This window comes from Lissotriton vulgaris, unplaced genomic scaffold, assembly GCF_964263255.1.
Source record: "Lissotriton vulgaris unplaced genomic scaffold, aLisVul1.2 SCAFFOLD_2729, whole genome shotgun sequence".
Lineage (NCBI taxonomy): Eukaryota > Metazoa > Chordata > Amphibia > Caudata > Salamandridae > Lissotriton > Lissotriton vulgaris.
In genome coordinates this window covers 53,644-80,156 of record NW_028247236.1, presented here as the reverse complement: position 1 = coordinate 80,156, position 26,513 = coordinate 53,644, and the positions used below count along the sequence as shown (strand labels likewise).

Here is a 26,513-nt window from a genome sequence, read left to right as displayed (position 1 = left end):
GTGGACCTGACCAAGAAACCATGCTTTGAAGTACTTCATAAACACAAATGAAGATGGTTTATCCGCATACCAGTTTTCCTAGATGACATGTACCAGAATTGGTAACAACCTTAGTCTGAACATTACTACAATACACATACAACCAAATATACATTAAAGCAGCATATTAAAGATAACCACTCAAGCTCAGTCAGAAAACAGACTGCGACGGAACCATCAAGATGCATAAACTCCGAAAGGGCTGAGATGATACTAATGCCATACAGCTCTTTACAAATCTAACACATTTGTCAAAAGTAGCCAGTGTTATGGCTGAGAGGGCAATGCAGCAATAACATTTTAGGGAAAAAGAAGATCCAATTTTCCCAAAACAGATTTAAATTATAACCAACTAAGACAGAGCTTAATGTCAAGCCTGTTGGCCACTCTTTCCCTGAGGTCCATACACCACTCTTGTTGAGAACTGGCTGTTGACCAGATCCCGCTATGAGAGGAGTCAATGAAGGCACAGCTGCCATCTTCTAAATGAAGTGAGGAGCCACTGCTGCACAGATCCAGAGGCCAAAAGCGAGGGTACCCACAGAGAGTGTGTGGCACCATTTGCCATCCAAGTGTAGCAACACTATCACAGTCTTTGAAGTTTCAGGCAGAAACCAGTTTAACTAGGTTTAAAGTTGTACACAGGAACCTGAGTGGATCTAGCAGTTCAGAGAGGGAAAGATCTAAGAAGGGATTGCTTGGAAGTGGCGGCACATACTGCCAGGATTTTAACAGGTTCTCAGCTGGGGCTACATGGATGTGGAGGGGTGCAGTATCTAAGTCAAGATGGCAAACAAAAAATGGAAATCTAATTGCACACAAACATGAAGGAAGACACCATTGGTGACAAAAGAAGTAGTGCAGTAACCAGTCGTCTGGCAAAATACTATAGAGACATGATGGCAACTTTAGAGGAAATACTAGGAAAACTGGGCAAAGTGGAAAATCATTTGCACTGGCAGAGATCCAACTGGAGAGGACAAGGGTGGTGGTAGTGAGGATCGAAACAGTGATGAAAGTAGACTCTAAAGACCAGCAACTTCTGGTTCACTCCAACTGAAGGAAGGGGTTTTCCACAACGAGTTTCAGGCTCCATGTTAGATGCAGTGTTGGTGCCAGAATCAAAGATGGATGTTTTGGGGGGAAAAAAGAAGAGGGCTTCCAATGCAAGTCTGTAGGAATTTCTGACTGTGGCAATGCAATCTGTTCTTGCACTCATGGCACGGTGCAAAAGGCCCATTTGGTTGCCCTGAATGTCCTCAATCTCATTTCAGGCAACAGTCAAGTGTAACTGACTTTCATGCCACAATCTTGTGTAAGGTGAATGGGAGGCAACCAGATACTGCTCTGCCTGGACTATAGGTCGCAGGCTCAATTTAGGAAGGAAAAACTCTAGAAGCAAGGCATGTGTTTGGATGAGGGCGTAACAGCTTCAATGTTTACCCCAGGAATTCTATAACTGAATCACAAGGATGATTTCTAGATCTTTTCACATGATTAGGCAGCACAGACCTTCCTAGACAGTCTATCAGTATAGGACCATTGCAGAGAGTTCTGTAAGGCTTATTGTGTGGCTGCCTTTAACTGCACCACCAGAAACTAATGAGTCTTTTGGTATGAGAGTTCATAATAGTACATATGTTTGTCCCCAACCCATATTGTTTCCTGCGTTATTTGTAATCTCATAAAAAAAGATTTAAAATGAAAAGGTAAAAGAGACCAAACGATAAAGAGAAAGCAAAAACTACCAAAAAGTCCAAACTGGAGCATAAATAAAGTGAAAACTGTAGAAGCTGAATGTTAAGGGATCCTAGGTTCAAACACAAGAAAATGACTAAGGACAAGGTTTTTGTTACTTCTGTTCTTGGCATGTAGAGCTGTAGATTCGCGTGCTTTGCATACTCCTGTCATCTAGTGTGGAGTCTGGATGTTAGCATGTGGTTTTTCTTCGAAGAAGTCTTTCCAGTTGTAGTGAGGGTATGAGGTTAAATGCAGACATTGCTATATTAGCATAAGTGAAACATATGCTTAGACGCCATTTTGCCGCTTTTGCACACAACAGTACATGGCTCTGTTCTCGTACATAAACTGCTTGAGCTTCTTCACATGAGAACTGTCTGTTTTTCACATATCTAGGCTTGCACTGTGCTTTCTTCTGTACAACATGATCAAGGTCGAACAACAATGTATGCTGTTAATTCATGTTGATCATTCCCACACACATAGACATAACGGAAGGCGCAGCTGCCCAAACTCAAACTCTGGTGCTTTTAATATTGCATTTGCATGCATGAGGAAGCATTTGGAGACAACCTCGAGGAGCTGTGTTTGTCCTGGCATGTGATTCATTTAATCGGATCTTGGAGGTATGGGGTCCCCCGCCAAAGCCTAGAGGTCTTCTAATATTAATTAAAACTAGCTCCAAGCAAGGGGAGGGTGGTAACTGCCCTGTTATCCTGTTTCCACTATCATTATAATATGATTTCCCCTTTTGTGCTTTATGGAATTGTAACCATGCTGATTGTATTGTTCTTATGCATCTTTTTGTTAGTATTGGCGAGAGTACTGCATCTTAGAGCAAGTTAATTAAAATAAACATTTTAAACCATATCCTGTCTCCGATTACTCACGTTCTGGACTAGTATGAGTGTTAGAGCGATAGAGTTTTCTTGATTCCCACTATTCCTGAGTTTACTAAGTCGCATGTTCTAGGTTGTCTAATCATTGGTAGCTTCGCTGTATTACGGAGAACAAATGAGACACTAATGCTAGTGGGATCGGGGTTCTAGGCACGGAGGTGGGTTTTTTGGTACACCACAATACACCGAGGTCCTGGTTTCCTGCACATAGTTCTGTGCATGAGCAGAATCCCTGCAACACAGTCATGAGGTAAGGGGACTCGTCCTTTCGGTGATAATGCACATGGGCATCGACTCCATTGTTAGATTGTTTTTCCGCAATATGGTGAGAATGGAGTAAGTGAGTGTAGTATAGAGATGTCCATAAATAACTGCAACAACTACAGGTGTCCATGAAGGTGGGAATGTGCACGTGAATCTACAGCTCTACATGCCAAGAACAGATGCTTACTGAGTAAGTAACATAATCCGTTCGAGGACTGTGTGCTATAGATACGCATGCTTTGCATAGACTATATAGCAGTATTCTCCCAAAGCGGTGGCTAACCAGTAGATGTTGCAGTTATATGAAAGAGTGTCTTTAGCACTGCTTGGCCTTCATTTGTCTGTTGGCGTGCCAATACATCCATACAACAGTGTTTGGTAAATTGTTATTGTGAATTGTTATTATTAAGCGCGTTATCCCCACGTGGTCTCTAAGCGCTGTCAAAGATCGAACCTACGAAGGAGGAGGTTTAGATTGCACCCCAGGCCTCCGCAAAAAGGAAGTTCTTTAATTTCTTCCTGAACGGGAGAAGGGCATGTTTCTTGCGTACATTCTCCGGCAGGCTGTTCCAAATGTGGGGAATGGATGAGGAGAATGCTCTTCCTCCTTTCGTGGACTTGTTAAGTCGCAGGCAGGCCAAGAGGCTGGCATCAGAGGACCGTAACGCCCTGCTAGGAATGTAATTGGCAAAGCGGTCCTTGATGTAGCTGGGGTCTTGGCCGTAGATGGCTTTATGTGCGGCACAGAGTCCTTTGAATTTTGCTCTCTGTCTGACCCGGAGCCAGTGCAGTTGTTTAAGGAGGGGTGACGCATGTGCTCGTCTGGGCACTCTAAAGATAAGTCTAGCAGCGTTGTTCATAATCACCTGCAATCTAGAGGTTACCCGGAAGGCCAATGTATAAGGAGTTGCCGTAATCCAGGCGTGATAGTATCAGAGCAGATACTGCCATTCTGAGTGTATTGAAGGTGAGTAAGGGGTCGAGCTTACGCAGCTGTCTAAGCATGCCTGTGCATGTTCCCACAACTGTAGATACCTGCTGAGTCATAGTGAGCTTGGGATCAACTTTGATACCCAGACTTTTTACAGCCACAGCCGACTCCGGGTGTGCGCCAAGCTCTTGTGGCCAAAAGAGCTCTTTCCACAGATTAGATTAGAAAGTGACAGCCAGTACCTCTGTTTTTATCTGGGTTGATTTTAAGGGAGTTGGCCGTCATCCAGTTAACAGTTAATTTCAAAATATTTTGAAATCTTGTATGGGCTGACATGGAGTTGTCCATCTGCATGACAATCAGAGTGTCATCAGTGTAGTTGTATATTTGACAATCCATATGGTTCAGTGCCGCTATCAGGGGCTGGAGGTATGCATTAAACAGAAGTGGGGATAGTGCCGATTCCTGCGGTACCCCACACAAGAGTAGTCCTAAATCCGACACATGATCATTCAGTTGTGTTATCTGGGAGCGGCCTTTAAGGAAAGAGCGAAGCCAGGTGAGGGCCGTGCCCTGGATCCCTAGCTCTGAAATCTGCGACATTAGTTGGTCATGATTGACCGTATAAAATGCCGCGGATAGGTCCAGTAGGACAAGGGCACAAGGTTTTTTCTTGTCGGCCCTCAATCTGAGTTCATCGAAAACAGACAGCATCACCAGTTCCGTGCTGTGATGCACCCTGAACCCTGCCTGGTTAGGTTGTAGGAGATGGTTATTCTCAATATGGTTGGTCAGAGTTTTTAGCACGTGTTGTTCTAGTGCCTTTGCCCGGAACGGGATCTGTGAAATTGGCCTAAAAATGTTCAAGTTTTTCGAACAGCCCCCAGGCTTTTTCAAAAGCGGAATACCGCGAGCTTCCTTAAAATTGGAGGGAAGGGGACGTGTCCTGTGGCAAGGGATTGATTGAGGAGTGAAAGTACTTTTTCTATTCCAGGAAGTGCCATCTTGAAGATCATGGGCGGGCAGGAGACGGCCAGAGACCCTGATTTCACCTTCCCTATTAAGTGGGACAGGGAATCGTGCGTGAGAATAGGAAAGGTGGTGAGGGGATCAATGAAAGTGGGAGGCGGTGGTGTAGGTGCCAACGTGCAAGGAAACTTGGGGGTGGAATGGATTTCCATTATTAAATCTCTGACTTTCGTTTCAAAGAAAGACTGAAAGTTGTTGCAGTCGTCCGGGAAGAACGGAGGTTTCTGTTCCTTGACTTGTCTCAATTCTTTCAAGATTCTAAAGTACTCTTTTTGTTTATTTTCAGCGGCAGTGATTTTAAACTCATAAAATTCTGCTTTACGTGATAAAATTGCTTTTTTATAGGCTGTGAACGCAGCACAATATTCACGCCGGGCGCAAGGGTCATAAGCTTTCCGCCAGGCTCTTTCGCTTTGGCGGAGGGTTTGTTTCAGGGTTCTTAAGGCATCGTTGAACCCCCTTGCCCTTATCCATGATTCTGGCATTGCGTGTCGGAGCTACCTTATCAATAGCATTCCGTAACCTTTCTGTCATGGCCATGCTTCCTGCATCGAGATTTCCCTGTATCAGTGTGGGAGCCTCTGATTCCTGTAGGGTAGTAACTAGGTCATCGGTGCTGATTTGGTTCCAACTTCGCAACACTTTCCAGTCTGGGGGTAGACTGGCTGTTTTCTTAGGAAGTGGGAACCGGCCGCTAAGTAAGTAGTGGTCGGACCAGGGCCAGAGGCTAATAGTTATGAAATTAAGACCCTAGGAGTATGGATAGAACCCGAGCTCTCAATGAAAACACAAGCGGCCAAAACTGCAGGTACTTGCTTTGGGCTCATGCGCACCACACGCAGGATTCTCCCCCTACTCCCCCCCGCATCCAGGAAACTATTAGTCCAAGGGCTTATACTATCACGCCTGGACTATAGCAACATGGTCTACCTGGGGGCCCCTGAGTACACCCTGGCGAAACTGCAACGAACTCAGAATGCAGCAGCCCGTCTACTCATGAACCTCCCCTCCAGAGTCAGCGAAACCTGCCATCAAGGCCCTGCACTGGCTCCCTGTGCGCCAAAGGGTGGAATTCAAAGCCATGTGCACGGCCTACAAACTGATTAATGGAGGCGGCCCTTCGATCCTCAGCGACCTGGTTACTCCCTATAAAGCACCCAGATCCCTGAGGTCCGAGAATGAGCACCTAGCCAACATCCCCAAATTTAAAAAGACTCGCACTGGAGGTCGACGATTCTCCGTGAAAGCCTCCACTGGTTGGAATTCACTCCCACGTACCCTCAGACTGGAACCCAATTCCTTAAGGTTCAGAAAAAAACTGAAAACACTTCTATTCCCTAAGTAAATGTCATCCCCCTCCTTCCTCCCTCTCATCTGGATATACAAACCTTCATAGCGCGGGGATGCCCTTGGGTCACCAGGCACTTTATAAATCGTTAAATAAATAAATAAATTATGGGGCTGGTGGGAGGGAGGGAGGACCAGACCAGGTCCTATGTGTGGCCTTTGTTGTGCGTTGGCCCGTGAACCAATTGTAGGAGTGCTAGGGCAATTAGTGCCTCCTCCAACTGCACGGCCTGGCTATCTTTGGGTGTCTGATCCCAGTGAAGATTGAAGTCCCCATCACCACCACACCTTGGTACTGGGAACAGATGTCATTGACTAGCTCGGTGAACTGTTTAATGAACCTAGGTGGCGTACGTGGCGGACGGTAGACTACTACGACAGCTATACAGGCTGTTTTGAAATGAAACTTGGCCCCTAGCACCTCAGCCCCCTCAAAGCTTTCAGCACAGAGGACCTCTGCTTTTAGTGGACGGTTGTACAGCAAAGCTACACCACCCCACCTGGAGCTGCCGGGTCGATTGTGGCATAATGCTGCATAGATTGGGGGTAGGGCTGCAACTAGGTCTGGGGTTGAGGATTCTTCAAGCCAAGTTTCAGTAATGCCTAGAATGTCCAGAGTGTCGTCTTGAAGTAGCTAAAAGACCTCAAGATTATGTTTCTGTAGTGAACGAGTGTTAAGGGTAGCAATCCTGAATTCTTGACAGCTATCAGTCTGTGTAGATCTCAGATGGTGAATTTTGTGAGTTAGGCAGTCAGTGTAGACCATGTTGCTGCTTTACAGATGTCAGCTATAGGGATGTTACCTAAAAAAGGCCATTGATGCCCCTATTTTGCGAGTGGAATGCACTCTATGGGGTATAGATAAAGTTCTTTTAGCTTTTACGTAGCAAGTTTGAATGCACTTAACAATCCATCTTGAAATGTCAGATTTAGAAATATAATTGCCTTTGTGAGGTGATTTAAGTTAAACAGTTGCTTTGTTTTACGAAAGTCTTTTGTTCTTTCGATATAACACAATAGAGCTCTTCTGACGTCAAGGGTGTGAAGATCCCGTTTTGCTACTGAATCAGGTTGAGGAAAGAACACAGGTAACTCGACTGATTGGTGTGACTCAGTGGCGTGGTGTGGCTCACTGGTTAGAGGCTGCAGACCTGGAGGCAGAGGTCGGCCCGGGACCAGGGTTCGATTCCTGACGAGGCAGGGTCTTGGGCCATGGTCAGCGGACTCGATAATTCTCGCCTCGGTGCCTACTCAAACCATTGGTCCCACTCAGCAACTCTGGGCAATAGCTTGCTTAATCTCTACTAACGGCCCCATCAGCGCCGGGGATGCTGGTCTTCACCTTGGAGATGCCCAGGAGGGATCATCTCACAGGGAAAGCCAGGATGAGTTCCCCAGAGGTATACGGCGCCGGGACGCCCCTTTGCTGGGGCAGCTGTGCGCTTTACAAGTATACAACATTTAACATTTGGTTAAGCAGAAACCACTTTGGGGAGAAATCTGGAATTGGTGCGAAGAACGACCCTTTCTTTATGGAGTTGAAAGAAGGGTTCTTCTAAGGGTAAGACGTGTAGCTCACCAACTCTCCTTAATGAAGTTATTGCAATGAGGAATGCAACCTTCCATGAGAAAAACTGTAAAGGACACTTGGGAAGTGGTTCAAAGGGTGGGCCCATATGTCTTGTAAGGACAACAATAAGATTCCACACTGGTGCCACAGGAATTCTTGGTGGTATAACACTGTTTAAACCTTCCATAAAAGCTTTAATGACAGGAACTTTGAGTAAAGACCAATGCGGTCTGCTTTGCAAATATGCAGCTACTGCTGCTAGATGCAACCGAATTGATGTGTAAGCTAGCCCACATTGCTGTACGTGCAGAAGGTAACAATGTTCTGAACGGAAGCATCTAGAGGAAGAATTTGGTTATTACAGTAGACAACAAATAGTTTCCATTTTGCTGCATAGCAAGCTCTGGTAGTAGGTTTCCTTGCTTCATTCAGAATAGTCGAAGTCTGGTGACAGATTTAAATATCCAAACTCTGACATCAGGAGCCAAATCGCTAAGGTGAGCTCCTTGGGATTTGGATGCTTGATTTCTCCATGGTTCAGAGTGAGGAGACTGGAGGTGAGATGTAGCTATTGATGTCGAACTACTCAGAGCTCTAACAGGGTGGTGTACCACGGTTGACGGGCCTATGTGAGAGCTACTAGATTTAGTGTGAGGGATGTTTGCCTGGGCTTCTGAACTAGAAATACAAGGAGAGGGAGAGGCGGAAAAGAGTAGGCAAATATCCCAGACCAATTCATCCATAGGGCATTGCCTTTGGATAGAGGGTGTGGGAACCTGGAGGCGAAGTTTGGGCATTTTGCTGGTCTGCTGTGGCAAACAGATCTATTTTAGGATATCCCCTCTGTTGAAAGTATGGAAGGAGAACTTGGGGATGAAGTTACCACTCATGTATTTGTTAGTCTCCTTCTGCTGAGGAGTAGGGGTGAAGAAAGGCCGACCTTGTGATACATTTTGTGGATTCCATCACTACAGACAGTGATGTGTATAGCTGTCTAACAACACTAGATCTGTTAACTGACCCTGTGACTGATTCCACTGACATGCTAAGCATTCTTGTAGAGGGTGCATGTGTAGTTTTGCATGAGGCCCTATTGCAATGCATGACACCATCATTCCTAGCAGCCACATGAAAGTTCTGGCTGGCAAGGTTTGGAACTGCAGCAATAGAATTTGGATATTGGAAATTCTGGTGTCATTGGGGGAGGTTAGAGCTGTGTGAGTGTTGAGAGGCTCCTAGATAGGATTGTATCTGGGAAGACTGTAGGTGAGACTTTTGAATGTTGACCATGAAACCCAGTTGGAGGAGTAGGTGTAGCATGGTCTGAGTGTTGTGTAGACAATTTTGGGGTGGGCTGGGTTTGATGAGCCAGTCATCTAGGTAGGGGAAGACATGAATTTGTTGTCTTCGGAGATGAGCTGCTACGAATGCTAGGCATTTTGTAAATACCCTGGGAACAGTAGTCATTCCGAATGGAAGTATTTTGAACTGATCGGGTTGGTTATCACAAAATCAAAGATTTTGTGATGAGCTGGATGAATGGGAATGTGAAAATATGAGTCTTAAATCCAATGTAGACATAACATACCTTGCTGTATAAGTGGAAGGACCTGTTGAAGTGTCAGCATATGGAATAGTTCTGACAGTATGTACTGGTTTAACTCTCCAAGATCCAAAATTGATCTTAATGATAAGTCCATATTGGGTATCAGAAAATAAAGCGAGTAAACCCCTGAACCTTGATATTGTAAAGGAACTGGTTCTATGGCTCCCTTTTGTAAGAGATTGCACTTCTTGTTTGATTAACTAAGTGGTATGACGACAGTTTGTGAACACGAGGTGGAATCTTTGGTGGTGAGCTCCAGGCAATAACAATGTTGGATAAGGTTGAGCACCCATTGGAATGATATAGATTGCCAAATGGGGAGAAACTGCTGAATTCTTCCCCAGACAGGTGTTAAGTGATCGGGGGGGAAGGGGCAGCATGGGCAAGTCAATGTTTATTGGGGGAAGGGGTGTTACGAGGCGTGCTGCATTACCCTCACCTCTGGAATGGTTTCCTCTATACCTCCTCTATGGAAAACTCTAGAGTCAGAGGATTGATTGTTGCCTTTATAAGAGGAAGCAGTTGGGTCTGAGGAAGATGTTTTGGACCCTGCTCTGTAAAATGAGCGGCGAAAGAAGCCTCTATTAGATGGGGACTAGGGCACTCCATTGATTTTGCTACTTCAGTGCCCTTTATTTTCTCTAAGGACTGGTCGGTTACAGGACCGAACCAGTGTTCCTTGTCAAAGGGGGTGTTCAAAATAGACTGGTGAATTTCCGGCAATTTTCTAAGCCATGCATGCCTCCTAAGGAGAATGCTACTATTGATCTAGCTTGCTGCTGTGTCAGCTGCATCTAAAGCACATCTGCTTGAGGACTTAGAGACAAGTTTCCCTTATTCAACTAACTGATGTGCTTTAGTCTTGGGTTCATTTGAGAGATATTGGAGCAGTTGTTCAGTCTCATCCCAGAGTGCCCTGTCGTGTCTAGCTAGTAGGCCCAGTGTATTTGCGATGTGCCAGTTGTTAGAAGCTTGAACAGCTACTCGTTTTCCTGAGGCATCTATAAGTTTAGACTCCTTATCTGGGGGAGGTGCATCCCCAGAGGTTTGTGAATTATCTCTTTTACAAGCATTGTACACTACTAGGGAGTCGAGGGGTAATTGTTTGTTAATAAATACAGGATCTGATGGTGGGGGTTTATACTTTTTATCTACTCTTTGAGATAAAATACGTGCTCTGACAGGGTCTTTAAAGGTATCATCTGCATGACTCATAATGCCTTTAAGGTAGGGAGTGTTTGACTAGACCCGTGTGTGGGGTTGAGTGTTTCAAATGAAAATTCCTCATCTAATGCCTATTTATGTAATGTCACCCCGTGATACTCTGCTGCTCTAGCACTGAGGTGTTGGTAAGCCATACTATCGTCTGGTGGTCATGGCTTTGCAGGGTAAAGGTCTGGGTCATTGTCTACTGGAGGGTCAATGGTGTAATCAATCCATGGATCAACAGAAAAATGAGTATCATCATCTTGATCTCTATCTGGATCTGTATGTGGAGATCCCTGAAGTGTTATACACAGAGGATCTTCAATTAACTGTGGAGAAGATGGTGGTGGAAGAGAGGTTTGTGAGGCAGGATAAACGGGGCTAGTAACCATGTCAGTCAGTCAGTCAATTACTTTATTCGATACATATAATGCAAGATCATAAAAGTGCAGATGAATACTATTTAAAAACAACAAAATACAGATAAATACAATTTAAAAATCATCAATCAGTATAAAAAGAGAATGCTATACATATCAGTATGGAAGTAGAAGAAACAAAGTAAAAGCAATGATAATTAGGAACTATTCAAAAATTCATTCAGTAGTGTTGTGCTGCCGCCTGATCTTCCACGATTGACTTAAAAAGACGCCACTGATAAGCAAACCAAGGGGTTAGACAGGGATTGTAAAAAGAACATTGCTACACGACATTGTTTGAAACTAAATTTTCACATTAGGGGGAGAATACATCTTTTACGAGGGTCCTGTAAAATTTGCAGAAGAAAAAAATATGTAAATGTGATTGTGCAGAAGAACTGTCAGAGGGACAGAAGGGCAAGTCATTTATAGAATAGATACCTTCAGGGTGTGCCAACATGCACGGTATAAGATTCAGTTGGAATCTAATTAGAAAGAATCTATGACGCACATTTGACACAGTAAATAGGTATGACTTTATCCGTTCCTGGGGCTTTGGACCTTCGAGATACAGTTTTACCAATACCTTTGTACAGTTTGTTTGTAATCTGGCATCTGCTCTTTGTTTAAGAAAACAGGCTTTTACCTCCCGCCTTGAGATGCTCATGCAATCCCTGGGGGTAGTAAATAGGTGCTCCAAACCTAAAGCGGAGAAGGTAGCTTGGATATATGAAATTCATGGAATTCTATGTACATTTTCCATGGATAAACAATCTTCAATTAGGTTTTGGATAGTCTGAATAGACTCCCTTCTCCAGATGGAGTGCCACAAAATTATTGGTGCCACAGAGATTGTTAATTAACAACAAAGGAGTGACTGAGTGGAGAAGAATAGTGCTATCAAAATGAAATAGTGAAATCTAATTTTTACTCTGTACTGTAAATGTGGTCAATACTCCCACAAGTGCATGTACAAAGTAATGTCTCTCTGTCTCCCTGTGAAAACCCAACAAGCTCCCCTCTAAGGACGAAACCTGCCGGGTGTAGTGATAACCCAGGGCTATCGTAAGTGCAGGAAAACCTTTCTTTTTGAAGGACCCTCACTCACCACTAGTTGGTGACATGCATCATCATTGGGTCCCCGCTGGGGTTACCAAATGTCCCCCCAGCGTGCTACAACGCCTGATTACAGCGGAGCGGGATGTGGTGAGTGTAACAGTGCCCAAATTAGAATGTGACTATAAATGAGTGTACAAGTGTGTTAAAAAATGCAGAGGTTGTAGCCTTTACAAAATTCTTTAATAATGGCCAACCTGCATTGGATAAAAACAATGTGGACGGACTACACAAGGTTCTGAGTTAAGGAACCGGAGTCCTGTTGAATATCAAAAATTGGTCAACATGTTTCTGCTGCTTTGGTTGCAATTTGCTCAGCATTCGTCAGGACCTACCAGAAAGTCCTCTGGTGGTGTGCGCCCGCTAAGGCGTACCCTTTTAACATAAGTGATAATTCACCGGACAGTATCCGTAGTTATCCACTGCAATTTGCAGGAATAAACCAAAAACCTGTAAGGAGAAAAGAGACAAACAATAACACATAAGCGAACCTAACAAATAAGTCCTGTGATCAAATGCGTTAGTTATTAGTGATGGTCATTGACATTTCAGGAAATGGCGAAATGCATGCTTGACTTACATCTAACTAATAAGAGGTGCTTGCCCTAATTACGGGGTATTGCACCAAAGCCAGTCTAACTTAACCGGCCATCAATGTGAACAGGCGTCACGTATTTGCACTGCTGCTTAATTCGTCATGAAGTATTGCGAGCATAGTGCTGTTCAATTTGTGACTACCATCCAATTAGGGTTTATACAATATTTATAGATTTTCGTCATGCGAGTTGTATTTAGATCAAAACATGGATAGGCCAGGAAACTCTCCCTCAATATAGGGGAGATGTACGATGTAATAACTATCGTGAATGTTGACAAAACTCACTTCGCGAGGGGCATGAACATGCCCCTTCGGTGAGGACAGCGCAGGTTCCCTTCACGCGGTGTCCATCTGTAGAAAAAGGAGGGCAAATGCAATGAGCACACGTAGGGTGGTAGAGTTCCCGTGCTCCTAATAAATAGAGAATAAAAAAAGAAGGCTTACTTCGGCACTCGCGGCTCCCCGCAGTATACCTGCTCTCTCGGCTGCTGTCCCCAGAGTGTGCCGGAGAGGGGGTGGGATCAACTTTATGTTGTGTGATACCATGACTGGCCAAGATTGATCACGTGGGCGGGGTGACGTCACATAACCACCGCCTCGCCCTGTGCCTTAAAGCGCTAATAGCCGGAAAATGGTTTAAGAACAGGGGTTCGATTCCCAGTGCGGTCTCGAAGTTAAATAGAAGCCTGAGAAAGGGATTTGTTAAAATCGTAATTATATCGATCCACTTATGATGTACATGGAGGGATAAAAGTATAATCTCACTTTAGGACCCACACGATCGAAAAACGATCCTCAAACTGAAGGAGCCGCCTGCAATGACTCACGTAAAAGGCGTGAGACATCCATGGAAGAAAAACGTGAACCATCATTTGAGTGGGAAAAAAGGGTTCAGATGAAATTACCCCGTGTGAAATGATAGCAAAATCAGATTGTGGTGTTTAATGCAGACACTGGTCTCACCTCATGGTCTTTAAACAGTGATATGTAGACAGTACAAAAGGGCCAATGAGATTGTATCAGACAGATATGGGACCTCCAATTCTGTGTGGGTATTAAAGTTGGAACAGCTTACAGGAAGGCCCATTAGCTTTTTCCAGAAGGTGTCCTCTATCACTTGGAGGGGAGATGGATTAGTATGACCCCATATACCTGCCCTGTAAGTTGCTAACACTGATTTTGCTGCGTAAACCTTTCTTACCATATCGATAGTCTTCACCCCCAGTTTTTTAACAAAGGAATGGAGAGCGAGGATACTTCTCTTAAATAATAACCCCCTAGTGCCATGCATACTGGACCATGATAACTGCACATCGAATGTTACACCTAGGTAAGAAAAGGTATCGGTGTGAGCTATATTTTTCCCGGAAATATATAAACTCTGGGCCTTCCTATTCTTCCTTTCAGGGATTAGAATGAAGGACTTTGACTCATTAGTTTTCAGCCCTAGTTTTTACATACAGGTTACATAGATGTTTAATACATTTTGTAGGGCCAGGCCCGTACGGGCAATTAGCACTGCATCGTCAGCATACAGGAGAATTGGGGTTCGAATGTTGTTAATTTTTGGAACGTCTAGTGTAGATTCCGTCAGGGGGGCTTCTACCCCGTTGGTTAGTAGCCATGTCCTTTTTTACAGGCATTTTGGAAGTGCCCTTTAAAGGAAGCTTGTGTTTTGCTGGTGTCTCAGCAGAAATATGTCCAGTATAAGGATGAATATAAATAGTTTTCTGCTTAGAATCTAATTTGGACTTAAGAACATCTAAAATTTGTTCCGGGGGCTCGGAGAAACGCTCTTTAGATTCCGTTGTTGAAATGGACTTGTCTTTAGCCTCTTCGATGTGTCGGACAGCCGGGGGTCGTCCAAACTGCGCAAGCATCAAATTTGCGCTGCGTCGAAGATGCCAAGTTTCGGATCTATAGTTTGTTTTTGTTTCGGATCGGAGGATTTCGACTTCAAAACATGTTGTTTCAGAGTGGGGAATTTCAGCTCCCGAACTGTATTTGTCCTTGGAGCCTGATGGTTTTGGCTCCAAAGGAAGTTTCGGTCAACCATGTCCCAAGCCAGAAGGCTTGACTGTTTGTTTCGGTGCTGAGCCGAGAGGCGGGGTGTCGGAAACATTGTCTCAGTGCCGACCTTGGCCAAAAGGCAGAGGTGGTGCTGTAGCCTCATGTTTTTTGGAAGATGATTTAGCGGGCAAGGGGTCTTTGGTACTCACAACACCTTGTCCCGGAGGCAGATCTTTAGACTCCAGATCGATCTCTAGCTCTGAATCGGACTCTGGAACGGATAAAGCCTCTTCTTCCTCTGCAGCAGACGCTACGATCTCCTCTTGCTCTGATTCTTCCCCAAAGATATCTGGAGTGTGTTGGATGCTTTGACATTGCCTCTCTCGTCGTCGAGGCAGAATATCGCGTAGAGTCTTCTTGGATGAAAATGATTTACAAGCGTTGCAGTCTTCCTCCTGTGCTCTGGAGAGAGGCACAAGTTACAAGCTTGATGTAGGTCGGTGCAAGGGTACTTGGCGTGGCACCCAGGACAGAATTGGAATGGAGTCCATGCCATCAGCAGAAGGCTGGCCCGACGCGGCTTGGCCCAATGGCCACCCACGAGGTTTCCGATCGATAATTGGAGAATTTGACAAGCGATTTGATACGCGGAGAACAAGGAAACACTTACGGAAACAATACCGTTGACGGTAGAGTGATTGCGCACCGAGGCTAACCCGAAGAACAGTTCGGAACCGGAGCGCAGCAATACACGTCCGAACCGGATGGCGGATAAAAACTAACAATGGAGTTGAAGCCCATACGCACTATCACCAAAAGGAGGAGTCGCATTACCATCTTAACTGGAAAGACTTCTTCAAAGAAAGACAACTTGCAAACATCTGCATCCAACACTAGATGGCAGGAGTATGCAAAGCATGTGTATCTACAGCACACATGCCTCGAACATTATATTACAGTTCACTGGAGGACTTTGAAGTAGCTTAGCCACCATGAATGAGTCAAATCAGCTGTCAGTGAAGATTCTCCCTTTAAATTTTCCTATTTAAAAGACGGAATTATTACTGGGCAAATTGCAGAGAGCCTGTGTATCTAACTACATTTTCTTGTTACAAAAAAGTAAAGGTTTCATATAGGCAAGATTTATAAATATTTTTGGAAAGCAATACTTCTAAAAAAAATTAGGAATCCAAGACTGACTGAGCAATTTCAGCATTCATGAACTTTGATGAAAAACCTTGTAATGACTTTAAAAAACTAACATCTTTAAGGGAAGCTAACAGATATTTAAGTCCCAAGAATCTGTATGAAGAGACTGGAAACTACCAGACATAAAAAAAAAAATTGGCAGAAAAGGTTTTCCATGTACCCTAAGACTTGGATCTTGAGACTTGGTAGTCACTGAGGTATAGGAAAGCTTCCCTGTTGGAGATTTCTGGTATGGGATACTGAACAAAATGTTTAACCAGCCATCAGAATCTTCTTCCACAGCACCTCAAACTCCATATTTAGCAAATAGATGGGGTAAGCGAGGGGAAACAGTGACTCGACAGGATGCAGCTTGGTCTGTCTTATTGAAGAGATCTTAATGCATAAATTGTCGTTAGGGAGCTGTGGGTCAAGGAGGACCAGAATTGCCATTCTTGATTTAGTGTAGAGAAAATGGTATTTTAGTGTAAAATAAAGTTCGAACAAGTTGTACAGTGTAGCCAATAACTATCGGACTGTGTGGCGGTTCTCATCTATTATCAAAGTTCATATGAATAACATTTAATGAGAATTCCAAGGATCTACTTTATTAATAGAAAGTTATTTTGATCTTGCTATATATATCCCATGCAGCCATAAGCTCAGGTGTACAATGAAAAAATGGAAATCATCATCCAAAACAATAAATTTCAGCATTGGTCCCCTGCCCACTGGGCCAATGAGCTAGGCTCTCCCCCTTGCACAAAAAAAACTTGATAAAGAGCCTAGGCATACACTTTGACTCAGATCTTAACATGAACACGCAGATTGAAACGGTCACTTCCGCCTCTTTCTTTCAATGGTGGAAACTAAAGAAAATCAGAAGATTCTTCAGCAGAGGCGTGTATTCAAATCATCATTTCCTTGATCCTATCAAGAATTGATTATGCCAACTCAATACACCTAGGCCTTCAGCACAACCAGATACATCGTCTGCAGCCAACACAAAATAAAGCAGCCAACTGTGCTACGAAGTTCCTTGTAGAGGTCTTCACTTCTAATTTGTTTCCCTACAGTGCCTCAGCACATACAGCTGTTCAAGGCACATCCCTTCACTTCTAGTACAGATATGCAGTGTCTGCACTAACAGTGCTGGAGGTTTTACATTTGTCGTCTGTGGTGATGAAAAGAGGAGGTCGCTAAGAGCGGCTTGACAAAAAAGAACAACCAGTAATCCTTTTCCAGAGGCACGTCCTATGTAATTAAGGTTGGGGCTTAAAACATGTGAACTAGAACCCAACAAGGCAGACTGTCACATTAAGCCGCTGCTAAAAGAGCTGCACTGGCTCCCAGTGGAGCAGCGCTCCATGTTTAAAACCGGCTGTATCATGTTTAAAGACTTACACGGGACTGTCCCCAAGTACATTTCCTCAGAAATTCATAAGTACACCCCCACCGTACTTTAAGATCAATGCACATGAACTTATTAGAGGTACAGACTTCAGACGCAAAAGAACAGGAGGGTCGCGCTTCTCAGTACTAGGACCTACATTCTGGAATGCTCTGCCACCCCAATTGAGACTCGAATAAGACCTTCTTTACTTTAGGAAGATGCTGAAGACCTGGCTCTTCAGCTAAGCTTATAGCTAAACCTGGACCTTTCTAACTAGTCGCCCCTAATGGAAAGTGCAATTTCCAGTGCCAAGAAACCTGTAGGTGAACGAGCGTTCTACAAGTTCTAATTAACATAACATAACAATGTAGTTGTTAAAATTGTGTCATTACATATCACTCACCCAATTATGAGGAAGGAGTAAATTTTAGTAACTTACGTTAATCACAGAGTCCTTAAACTTGATATGAAGCCTATAGTTAGAGACTGCAATGATTGCATCATCAGCTCGTCCAAGATATTCAACACCCTCTCCCTGCAGCACCGGAAATGGGACCTTTTGAGAACAAAAGTGCATGAGATTAGTAAGGAAAAGCCCACACCAAATTACAGACTTCAAAGCGAACAATACTTCTGTATCCATCTTCACCGTCAGAACGAATAGAAGAATTACTAGGAGACTTTAAGGATAATGATTCAACATTTTTGTTTTTTGAAAATTGAAAAGTAGCACATTTGTACAGACTCTGAAGTGTTAAAACAGGTCACTTGAGACCAGTCCATTCACCATACGTCTTTGCCATAAATAGGTTCAGACCATTGAGTGCCTCAGGATTTTTTGCTTACCCGGTTCTTGAACCTTTATTGTGGTGGGTCTCAATGCCAGAGTCTCACTTAAGCTGTTTTCATGTTGGACTGTGGGTGTTTACTGACAGTGTCCAACTTTTAAGATAAGGCTGCTGTAACCCAGCAAGGGTAAGGAGTATTGGGCTGGCTATACGTGAACATGACTGTGGCAGTTTTAAACGGCAAATTCAACCTGAAAAAAACATAGACAGCCCTAAACATTCCCTTCAAATATTAAGTCTCCCATATGTAGGCCTTTGTCAGAACCCATTCAGAGGGCCATGGGGTAAGCAGGTGTTATTGGGCCCAGCTTTGCTGACTGAGGCCGTTTAGTCCCAATGTCTCCGTCCCAGCTTACCATGGATCCTGAGCAACCCTGTCCCAGTCCGATATCAGCACTTGACTCTTAGTAGTAGTGTGGTTCGAGCAGCCCTAGTTTTCTGGGGGGGGAAGAGGGGTTGATACGATATTGGCAAATTCCATAGTCCCCTGAATGTCAGAGCTCTAGTGTTTGTTTTTGTATGTGGTTCCCAGAATCCCACCCCCTTCTCATTCACGAGAGGGGTTATTCCCCCTTCACTGCTGGCGAAATTTAGATGATGCCCCACTAGTAGTCAGAAGAGTTCCTGGGCTGTAGTACTACCTGGCAAGCAACTCTCATTGGGTGCCAACTGGCCCAAAATAAGTCTCACCCGCACATGCAGGATCGGAGTGACTAGAATCCCTGAGCACGCACCCTTTACGGGTGCTAGGGATGAGGCAGCTGCTATGAGGTTGCGCTCGGCTGCTCTCTTGGCCCTTCATGGTGAGTTTTTTTTGGGGTGTGGGGGGGGGGGGGGGGCGTGGCAGGATTGAGAGTAGTGTGGAAATTCCGACACTGGTCCTCAGTCATGAGGTCCCCGCCCCGCCAGCCTCTCTCCTCCAGTAATTATTCCGACCAGATCACACTCTTGCTTGGTCCCAGTGGCCTCCTCTGACATACGGGTTCATAGTCTCTCTACTGCACCCAGGCTCCAAACCAATCGTCACAGCTGATTTTCTCATGGCAGCTCCTCCTGGCTTACAGAGTAATTGGCTCACCACCCACCAGCCCACTCAGCATGGCAGTCTCTCCACCATGGCCATTCCTGACAATCGGGGTTGCCAGCTTTCCACCACACATATGATACTACCCTCTCAGTATGGCAATCTCTTCACTTTATGCATCTCCTAACATACGGGGTCGCCTGATCCTCATTGCACACGGGTGATGACTCGTAGGATACAGGAACGATTGCTGCTCATACAGCTGGGAGACTAGCAGGCCTTGGCCTCCAGCCCTGGCCACAAGAATAAGTCATGCAGAACTTCTCCTCCTTGCACAGACTGGATGCTTGACAGTTGACGATTTTAGTGTTCTCAAGCTCCATTTTTTATAGTCAATTTCTCAACACTAATTATGATTTAGAGTCTGAGTCTCTGAAGTTTATGTTGGCGTTCTGCTTTCCTATGAAGTGCCCACTCCTCTGCCCTCTCTTCCTTAAGACAGCTGCACAACACAGGCCATGGGAGTGGCTAGGAGTTCACACATGGATTCCTTCCTGAGATGTGCCAAGGTCCCTTCCTTGAGACCACTCTCTGAAACAAATACCACCCTTTGAAGTGTACTGGGGGATCCAGTTGCTCTCTCTCTCATGTCCCACCACCCAGCTTACAGAGGTGCATCAATACACAACTGTCTAGAGGGATTCCTCTACCTCTACTCTTCAGAACTCAGGCATAAGTAGTATCAGCTGAAAGGGGTACAGGAGACCAGGGTCCCACTTGAGCCTAAATGAGTCTCCTAGCGAGTGCCCCCTTGAAAACATCAAAGTGCAGAAGTGCGGACATTGCTCTTTCATGGCAGTGTAGAATAGATCTAACCAAGGTTCTCACCAGTGGCCAAAGAGACCTTGCACCACCTGGATGGAGGCGGCATTCAGGGTTACTGATGTTGCCCTGTATCATTTTTGTAGTTGGTTTGCTTCATCTTTCGGGGCTTACATCCTCATGTATTCTTTGGTTTTTCCGTATCGGATTCCGGAAAACAGGATTCGTGAATAGAAAATTGGTGTGGGGGCACACTGCTTCACCTCTCAGCAGGTTCGCCCCTAAGCATCATGGTAGATGCAGTCCGACAAGCGAGTACACTTGCAAAGTCTTCAGAGTGTTTCACCAGGTGGGTGCAGATTAGTGCTGGCGGCGCTTCGTTGCAAAGAAAGGAATGACTAGGAGAGGGTTCCTGAGTTATGATTGGACATTATGGACTGAGGGATACGTTGTCCTTTTTTCGTTTTGTTTTTCGACCATTTTTCCCAAGGGTGTTTGGGAAATGTGGTCTAAGTTGTGTTTTAAGATGGCTGCTGTGCAATAAAGCATAGAAAGTGTCAGCATAATACCCGCCTCGGAGTCCTTAATAGAACTGAAACTTCCAGTTAAGTTAGCTAGGAAAATTTGTATTACTTTTCTTACACAGTGCAGTACACCAGGATAATGCACTGGGACATTTCCCGTGAACAGGTAAGTACAAGCATTTTTGTTATTTAGTTACAGTTTTTAAGGGTTTCATAGATTTCCCAACTCCACACTTAAAAACTTTTCACAGACAAAAAGTCAGTGTTATCCTATGGAGAAATAAGGTTATCGGTTCAAAGCTAAGTATTCGGTTGTGGGAATTGGTATTGTGGGGTTAGACTAAGGGGTCCCCAGGGTCAAGAATGCACTCTTGTTAAATCCTCAGTGGCACTAGGGCGGCCGGGTGCAGAATGCGGAGGTACAATATTATTCAATGTGGATAGGAGGCCTCCGGTTGGTGGCAGCTGATGAGCAGGCCACAGGGTTGTGTGAACAAAGCTCCTGGACCTAAGCCCAGGGCAAAAGGGGGTTCAAGGCAGCACAAAAGGTGCCCCCTCAGCGGCACTGGGGCGCCCTGTAGCTTTCAATGGGGTTTCTCCAGTTTGCAAACACACTGCAGGCTCGGGGACTAAGGGCTTCCGAGAGAGACCACCTCTTGGAGAAGTAAGTTGGGATGCTGGGGGTTGGTTAGGCACGGTCGGTTGGGCCACCCAAGTCTGTGGGGGTCGGGTGCAGAACGAATATGCTACTTACCAGTATGCATCTGTTCTTGGCATGTAGGGCTGCTGACATTCATATCTGTGCATAGATCGCAGCCTAGTGTTGGGTCCGGATGATTGCACATTGTTGTCCTGGAAGAGTCTTCGAAGTATCACGAGATAGGTGGCTCCTCCCCTGGACTACAGTGCGCATGGGCATCGACTCCATCCCCAGATTGTTTTTAGCCATTGTGGCCAAGATGGAGTGAAACTCAGTGAATGATGACCATGCTATGAGTATATGTGAATACTGCAGCTGCTACAGGCGCCGGGGAGGAGGGCGGGCGATATGAATGTCAGCAGCCCTACATGCCAAGAACAGATGCATACTGGTAAGTAGCATATTCGGTTCGAGGCATGTGGGCTGCTGAATTCATATCTGTGCATAGAATACATAGCAGTCCCTCCATTAGCGGCGGCCGCCCGTGCCAGCTGCAGCAGTTTGAAAAAGTGTTTTGAGAACAGCCTGCCCTACAGCTGCCTGCTGTTTGGAGTGTACATCAACACAGTAATGCTTAATAAATGTGTGTGTGGTAGACCATGTGGCTGCTCTACATATGTCTTCCAAAGGAATGTTTCCAAGGAATGCCATAGAGGCCCCTAACTTCCTGGTGGAGTGGGCTCTTGGTGGAATGGTAAGAGTGCGTTTTGCTTTTAAATAGCAGATCTGGATAAATTTAACGATCCATCTAGCAATACCAGCCTTGGAAATAGGGTTACCTTTGTGGTATGGTGCAAAGGCGACAAAGAGTTGCTAGTTTTCCTAAAATCCTTGGTCCTATCGATGTAATACATTAGGGCCCGTTTAACGTCAAGGGTATGGAGCATCCGCTCCGCCAGTGACTCAGGATTTTGAAAGAAAACAGGTAATTCGATTGTTTGGTTGATGTGAAACTGAGACACAACCTTGGGTAGAAATTTAGGGTTAGTGCAAAGCACTACCCTGTTGGAATGAATTTGGATAAATGGCTCTTGGATAGTGAGGGCTTGCAACTCACTAACCCGCTGTAGCAATGTAATTGCTATGAGGAAAGCCACTTTCCATGTCAAGAACTGAATCTCGCAGGAATGCAGCGGTTCAAAGGGAGGACCCATCAGCCTGGTAAGGACCACATTGAGGTTCCACTCAGGAGCTGGTGGAGTCCATGGCGGAATGACTCGTTTGAACCCTTCCAGAAAAGCTTTGATGGCAGGCACCTTGAAGAGGGAGAGGTGCTGCCTATTTTGGAGATAAGCGGCCATTGCAGACAGATGAATGCGAATGGAAGCATAGGCCAGATTACACTTGTACAGATGGAAAAGGTAACAGATGATGTTCTGAATAGAAGCATCCAGCGGGTTAATGTTGTGGTCTGCACAATAAATGACAAACTGCTTCCATTTTGCCGCATAGCATGCCCTAGTGGTGGGCTTTCTTGCCTCCCGAATGATGTCCATACAGTCGGCAGGTAAGTGCAGGTAGCCAAATTCTAGGACTTCAGGAGCCAGATCGCCAGGTTGAGCTGTTGCGGATCTGGGTGCTGAATGTCGCCATGGCTCTGCGTCAGAAGGCTGGGTGTGAGGTGTAGCCTCTGATGCGGCACCACGGACAGTTCTAGAAACGTGGTGTACCATGGTTGACGAGCCCCCGTTGGAGCAACCAGGATGAGAGTCATCGAGTGCTGCCTGAGCTTGCGTGCCACCAGAAGTATCAGAGGTGCTGGGGGAAAAGCGTACGCAAATTTGCCTGACCAGTTCATCCATATGGCATTGCCCTGGCGGCAAAGCTTTGGCATTTTGCGTTCGCCACCTTTGGAAGTACGGCTGGAGTACTGATGGCTGTATCTCCCACTCGTGCATTTGGTGGCTGTGCCTGCTGAGCAGGTCCGCCATCTGATTGTCCTTGCCCGGGAGGTTTTCCGCCATGAGGAAGATGTTCCTCTGAATGGCCCACTTCCACTTGATCTTAGCCAGATGAGACAGCTGCGGAGAGTGTGTTCCTCCCTGCTTTTGAATGTAGTACATGGCTGTCATGTTGTCCGTCCGGATCAACACGACCTTGTTGCACAGATGTACTTTGAAGGCTTTGAGTGCCATGAAGATTGCCATCAGTTCGAGAACATTGATGTGCATCTTCCGTTGCTGTTGCGTCCATAGGCCCTGCACTGTGTAATGGAGTACATGAGCTCCCCATCCCTGGAGAGAGGCGTCCGTTGTCAGGATGATCTGTGGCACAGGCTCCTGGAACGGTCGGCCCTTGCAAAGGTTTCGTGGATTCCACCAATGCAGAGAGTTGTATGCCCGACCGCTCACCAACACTAGGTCTTTCAACTGCCCGTGAGCCTGAGTCCACTGACTTGCTAAGCACTCCTGAAGCGGGCGCATATGTAGTCTCGCGTGCGGGACTATGTAAATGCAGGAGGCCATCATGCCTAATAACTGCATGAACACTCTTGCTGGAAGCGAGTGTTGAGGTCTGAATTTTTGGATCAGCGATTGAATGCTGCTGACTCTCACTGAATTTGGCTGTGCTGTGGCCGCCAGAGTGTCTATGGTCGCCACCAGATACTGCCGTATGTGGGCGGGCTGGAGGTGGGATTTTGGGTAATTCAGTGAGAAACCCAGATCGTGCAGGAGGTGAATGGTGTGGGACACATGGTCGGCACACTGCTGGGCTGACTTCGCTTGGATGAGCCAGTCGTACAGATAGGGGTAGACGTGGACGTTCTGCCGTCTCAGATGTGCCGCCACCGTCGCCAAGTACTTGGTGAACACCCTGGGTGCCGTGGTGACCCCAAACGGCAAAACCCTGAACTGGTAGTGCTGGTTTTGGATGGTGAACCCGAGGTATTTTCTGTGCGAAGGATGTAGTGGAATGTGAAAGTACGCATCCTTTAAATCTAAAGTTGCGAGAAAGTCCCCCTGTTGAAGCAGAGGGAGCACCTGCTGCATTGTTAGCATGTGGAAGTGCTCCGACAAGATGTAGAAGTTGAGGGGCCTGAGATCCAGGATGGGCCTGAGGGACCCGTCCTTCTTTGGAATCAGGAAGTACAGGGAGTAAACTCCTGTGCCTCTTTCCTGCATGGGCACGAGCTCTATTGCCCCTTTTTGCAGCATGACGTTGACCTCCTGCTGCAATAAGTGTAAGTGCTCGTCCGACATAGGACGGTGCCTTGGAGGTATGTCGAGGGGAGTGGATGTTAACTCCAGACAATAACCAAATTGGATAAGCTTTCTGACCCACCTGTCCGTGGTGATGGACTTCCACACTGGCAGGAACTGCTGGAGTCTCCCCCCGACCGGTGTTGTGTGGTCGGGGGGCAGTGACACTGAGTCACTGTTTGTTGGCGGTAGAGGACCTAGAGCTGTTGTTGCCCCGTCCTCTGCCCTTGGCGCTGTTGCCCCGGTATCCACCACGACTCTTGTTGGCATAAGTAGTCTGGGTGTTGCCTTTGTAGAACTGCGCGGACTGCGAAAGCTGACCCCTGGAGGTGCCTCTGGTATTGGAGCGACGAAAGGACCCACCCCGAAACTGCTGGAACTGCAAGGCACCCATGGATTTTGCAGTGTCAGTGTCCTTTTTCATTTTTTCTAGGGTGGTGTCAACATCCGGGCCAAACAGGTGATCAGGGTTGACTGTTTGGTTCAAGATGGTGGTCTGTATGTCTGGCTTGAAACCAGAAATTCTTAGCCAGGCATGTCTCCGGAGCATAACACTGGTGTTAATGGCGCGCGCAGCGGTGTCAGCCGCGTCTAGAGCGCACTTTATGGAAGCGTTGGAGATTAGCTTCCCCTCTTGGATTAGCATCTCAGCCCCTTCCTTATATTGATCAGGCAGATGTTGCAAAAGGGTCTCTAGGGTATCGTAGTGCGCCCTGTCACAACGCGCTAGGAGCGCTTGTGTGTTTGAGATGTGCCATATGTTAGCTGCCTGCGCTGCAACCCTCTTCCCCGAAGCCTCAAAGACCTTGGACTCTTTGTCTGGGGGAGGAGCATCACCCGTAGTCTGAGAGTTGGCCCTCTTGCGGGCATTCGAGACGACCAGGGAGTCCAGAGGCAACTGTCCTTTAATGTATGTTGGATCAGTGGGCGCCGCTTTGTACTTTTTGTCAATCCTCGGGTTGATGACTCTTGCCCTGGTGGGTTCTTTGAAGACCTCAGCAGCGTGCTTCAAAACGCCTTTCAGCATTGGCAGAGTTTTTACAGTCTTCTCAGACACAGAAAAGGTGTCAAAGAGGAAATCTATGTCTACAGGGTCAGCATGCAGCTGGACATTGTGATTGGCTGCTGCCCGCTCAATGAGGGCATTGAAAGCAGCAGAGTCCTCAGTAGATGAAGTCTTAGCAGAGAAGAGCTGAGGGTCTTGTCCTGAATGTGGATCACCAGGCTCACCACCAGCAGACCAGGGCTCTGTCACATCCTCAGGGTCTGTGTAGACAGGATGGCTATATTCATTCTCGTCATCGCCCTCACCCTCGTCCACGTTGGAGTGAGCGGGCGAGACCTCGTGAAGTTGTGGTGAAATGGGCTCCACTAAAGCTGGGGCACCAGCAGAGTCCATTTTCCTCTTTTAAGAAGGGAAAGCCTGCCCGTTTCGGCGTCAATGAAATGTTCCTGACGCTCCTCTTCTGAAAGTTGTCGAGGCCGCGGGCCAAGGACCACCAACGATGCCTTCGGCGTCAAAGATACCTTCTCGGGCACGCCGGCCCCCGGTTTAGCAGCGAAAGCCTTCGGTGCCGTCCTAGGCGGCAAGGTAAAAAGGATCGGCGTGGACGCCTTCGCCGGTTTCTCAAGAGGCTTTGCAGGCGGGGGTTCTTCGGCTCGGCTGCTGCGGTGCCTTCCCTTATGCGCTGCAGGGACTCCGTTACCTTCTTCGTGAACGAGACCTCGAGGACGGTTTTGGAGTGGAGTCCTTCAAGGCCACTTTCGGAGTCGACACACTTGGCGCAGGCCCCTTGGCCTTGTCGTGTGGAGGCGGGGCAGAGAGGACCTTCGGGTCATCGGGCCGCTTCTTCGGGTCCGCATGAGACTTCCTGGAGTCGTCGACAGCCTTCTTGTGGTCGACCCGACCCTTGCCGGCGTCGATAGTTTTCGGCGTCGACGCTTTAACCTTCCACGTGGTAGCCTTCGGCTCGGTCATTTTGACTTGGCCCTTCGACTCGACAGCCATCTTGGGTTTCTTCGGCGCCGAGGCCTCTGAAG

At 46.3% G+C, this 26,513-nt stretch overlaps 1 protein-coding gene across 1 annotated transcript in view; it reads right to left on the bottom strand.

The window, feature by feature from the left end:
- Positions 1 to 26,513, bottom strand: part of LOC147665203 (phosphatidylinositol-3,5-bisphosphate 3-phosphatase MTMR4-like) — a 269,189-nt gene that overhangs the window by 221,273 nt on the left and 21,403 nt on the right. Inside the window, exon 3 of the mRNA XM_086949677.1 lies at positions 17,795 to 17,911. Within this exon, the coding sequence (XP_086805803.1) occupies positions 17,795 to 17,911 (117 nt within the window). The remainder of the gene's footprint in view (positions 1 to 17,794; positions 17,912 to 26,513) is intronic.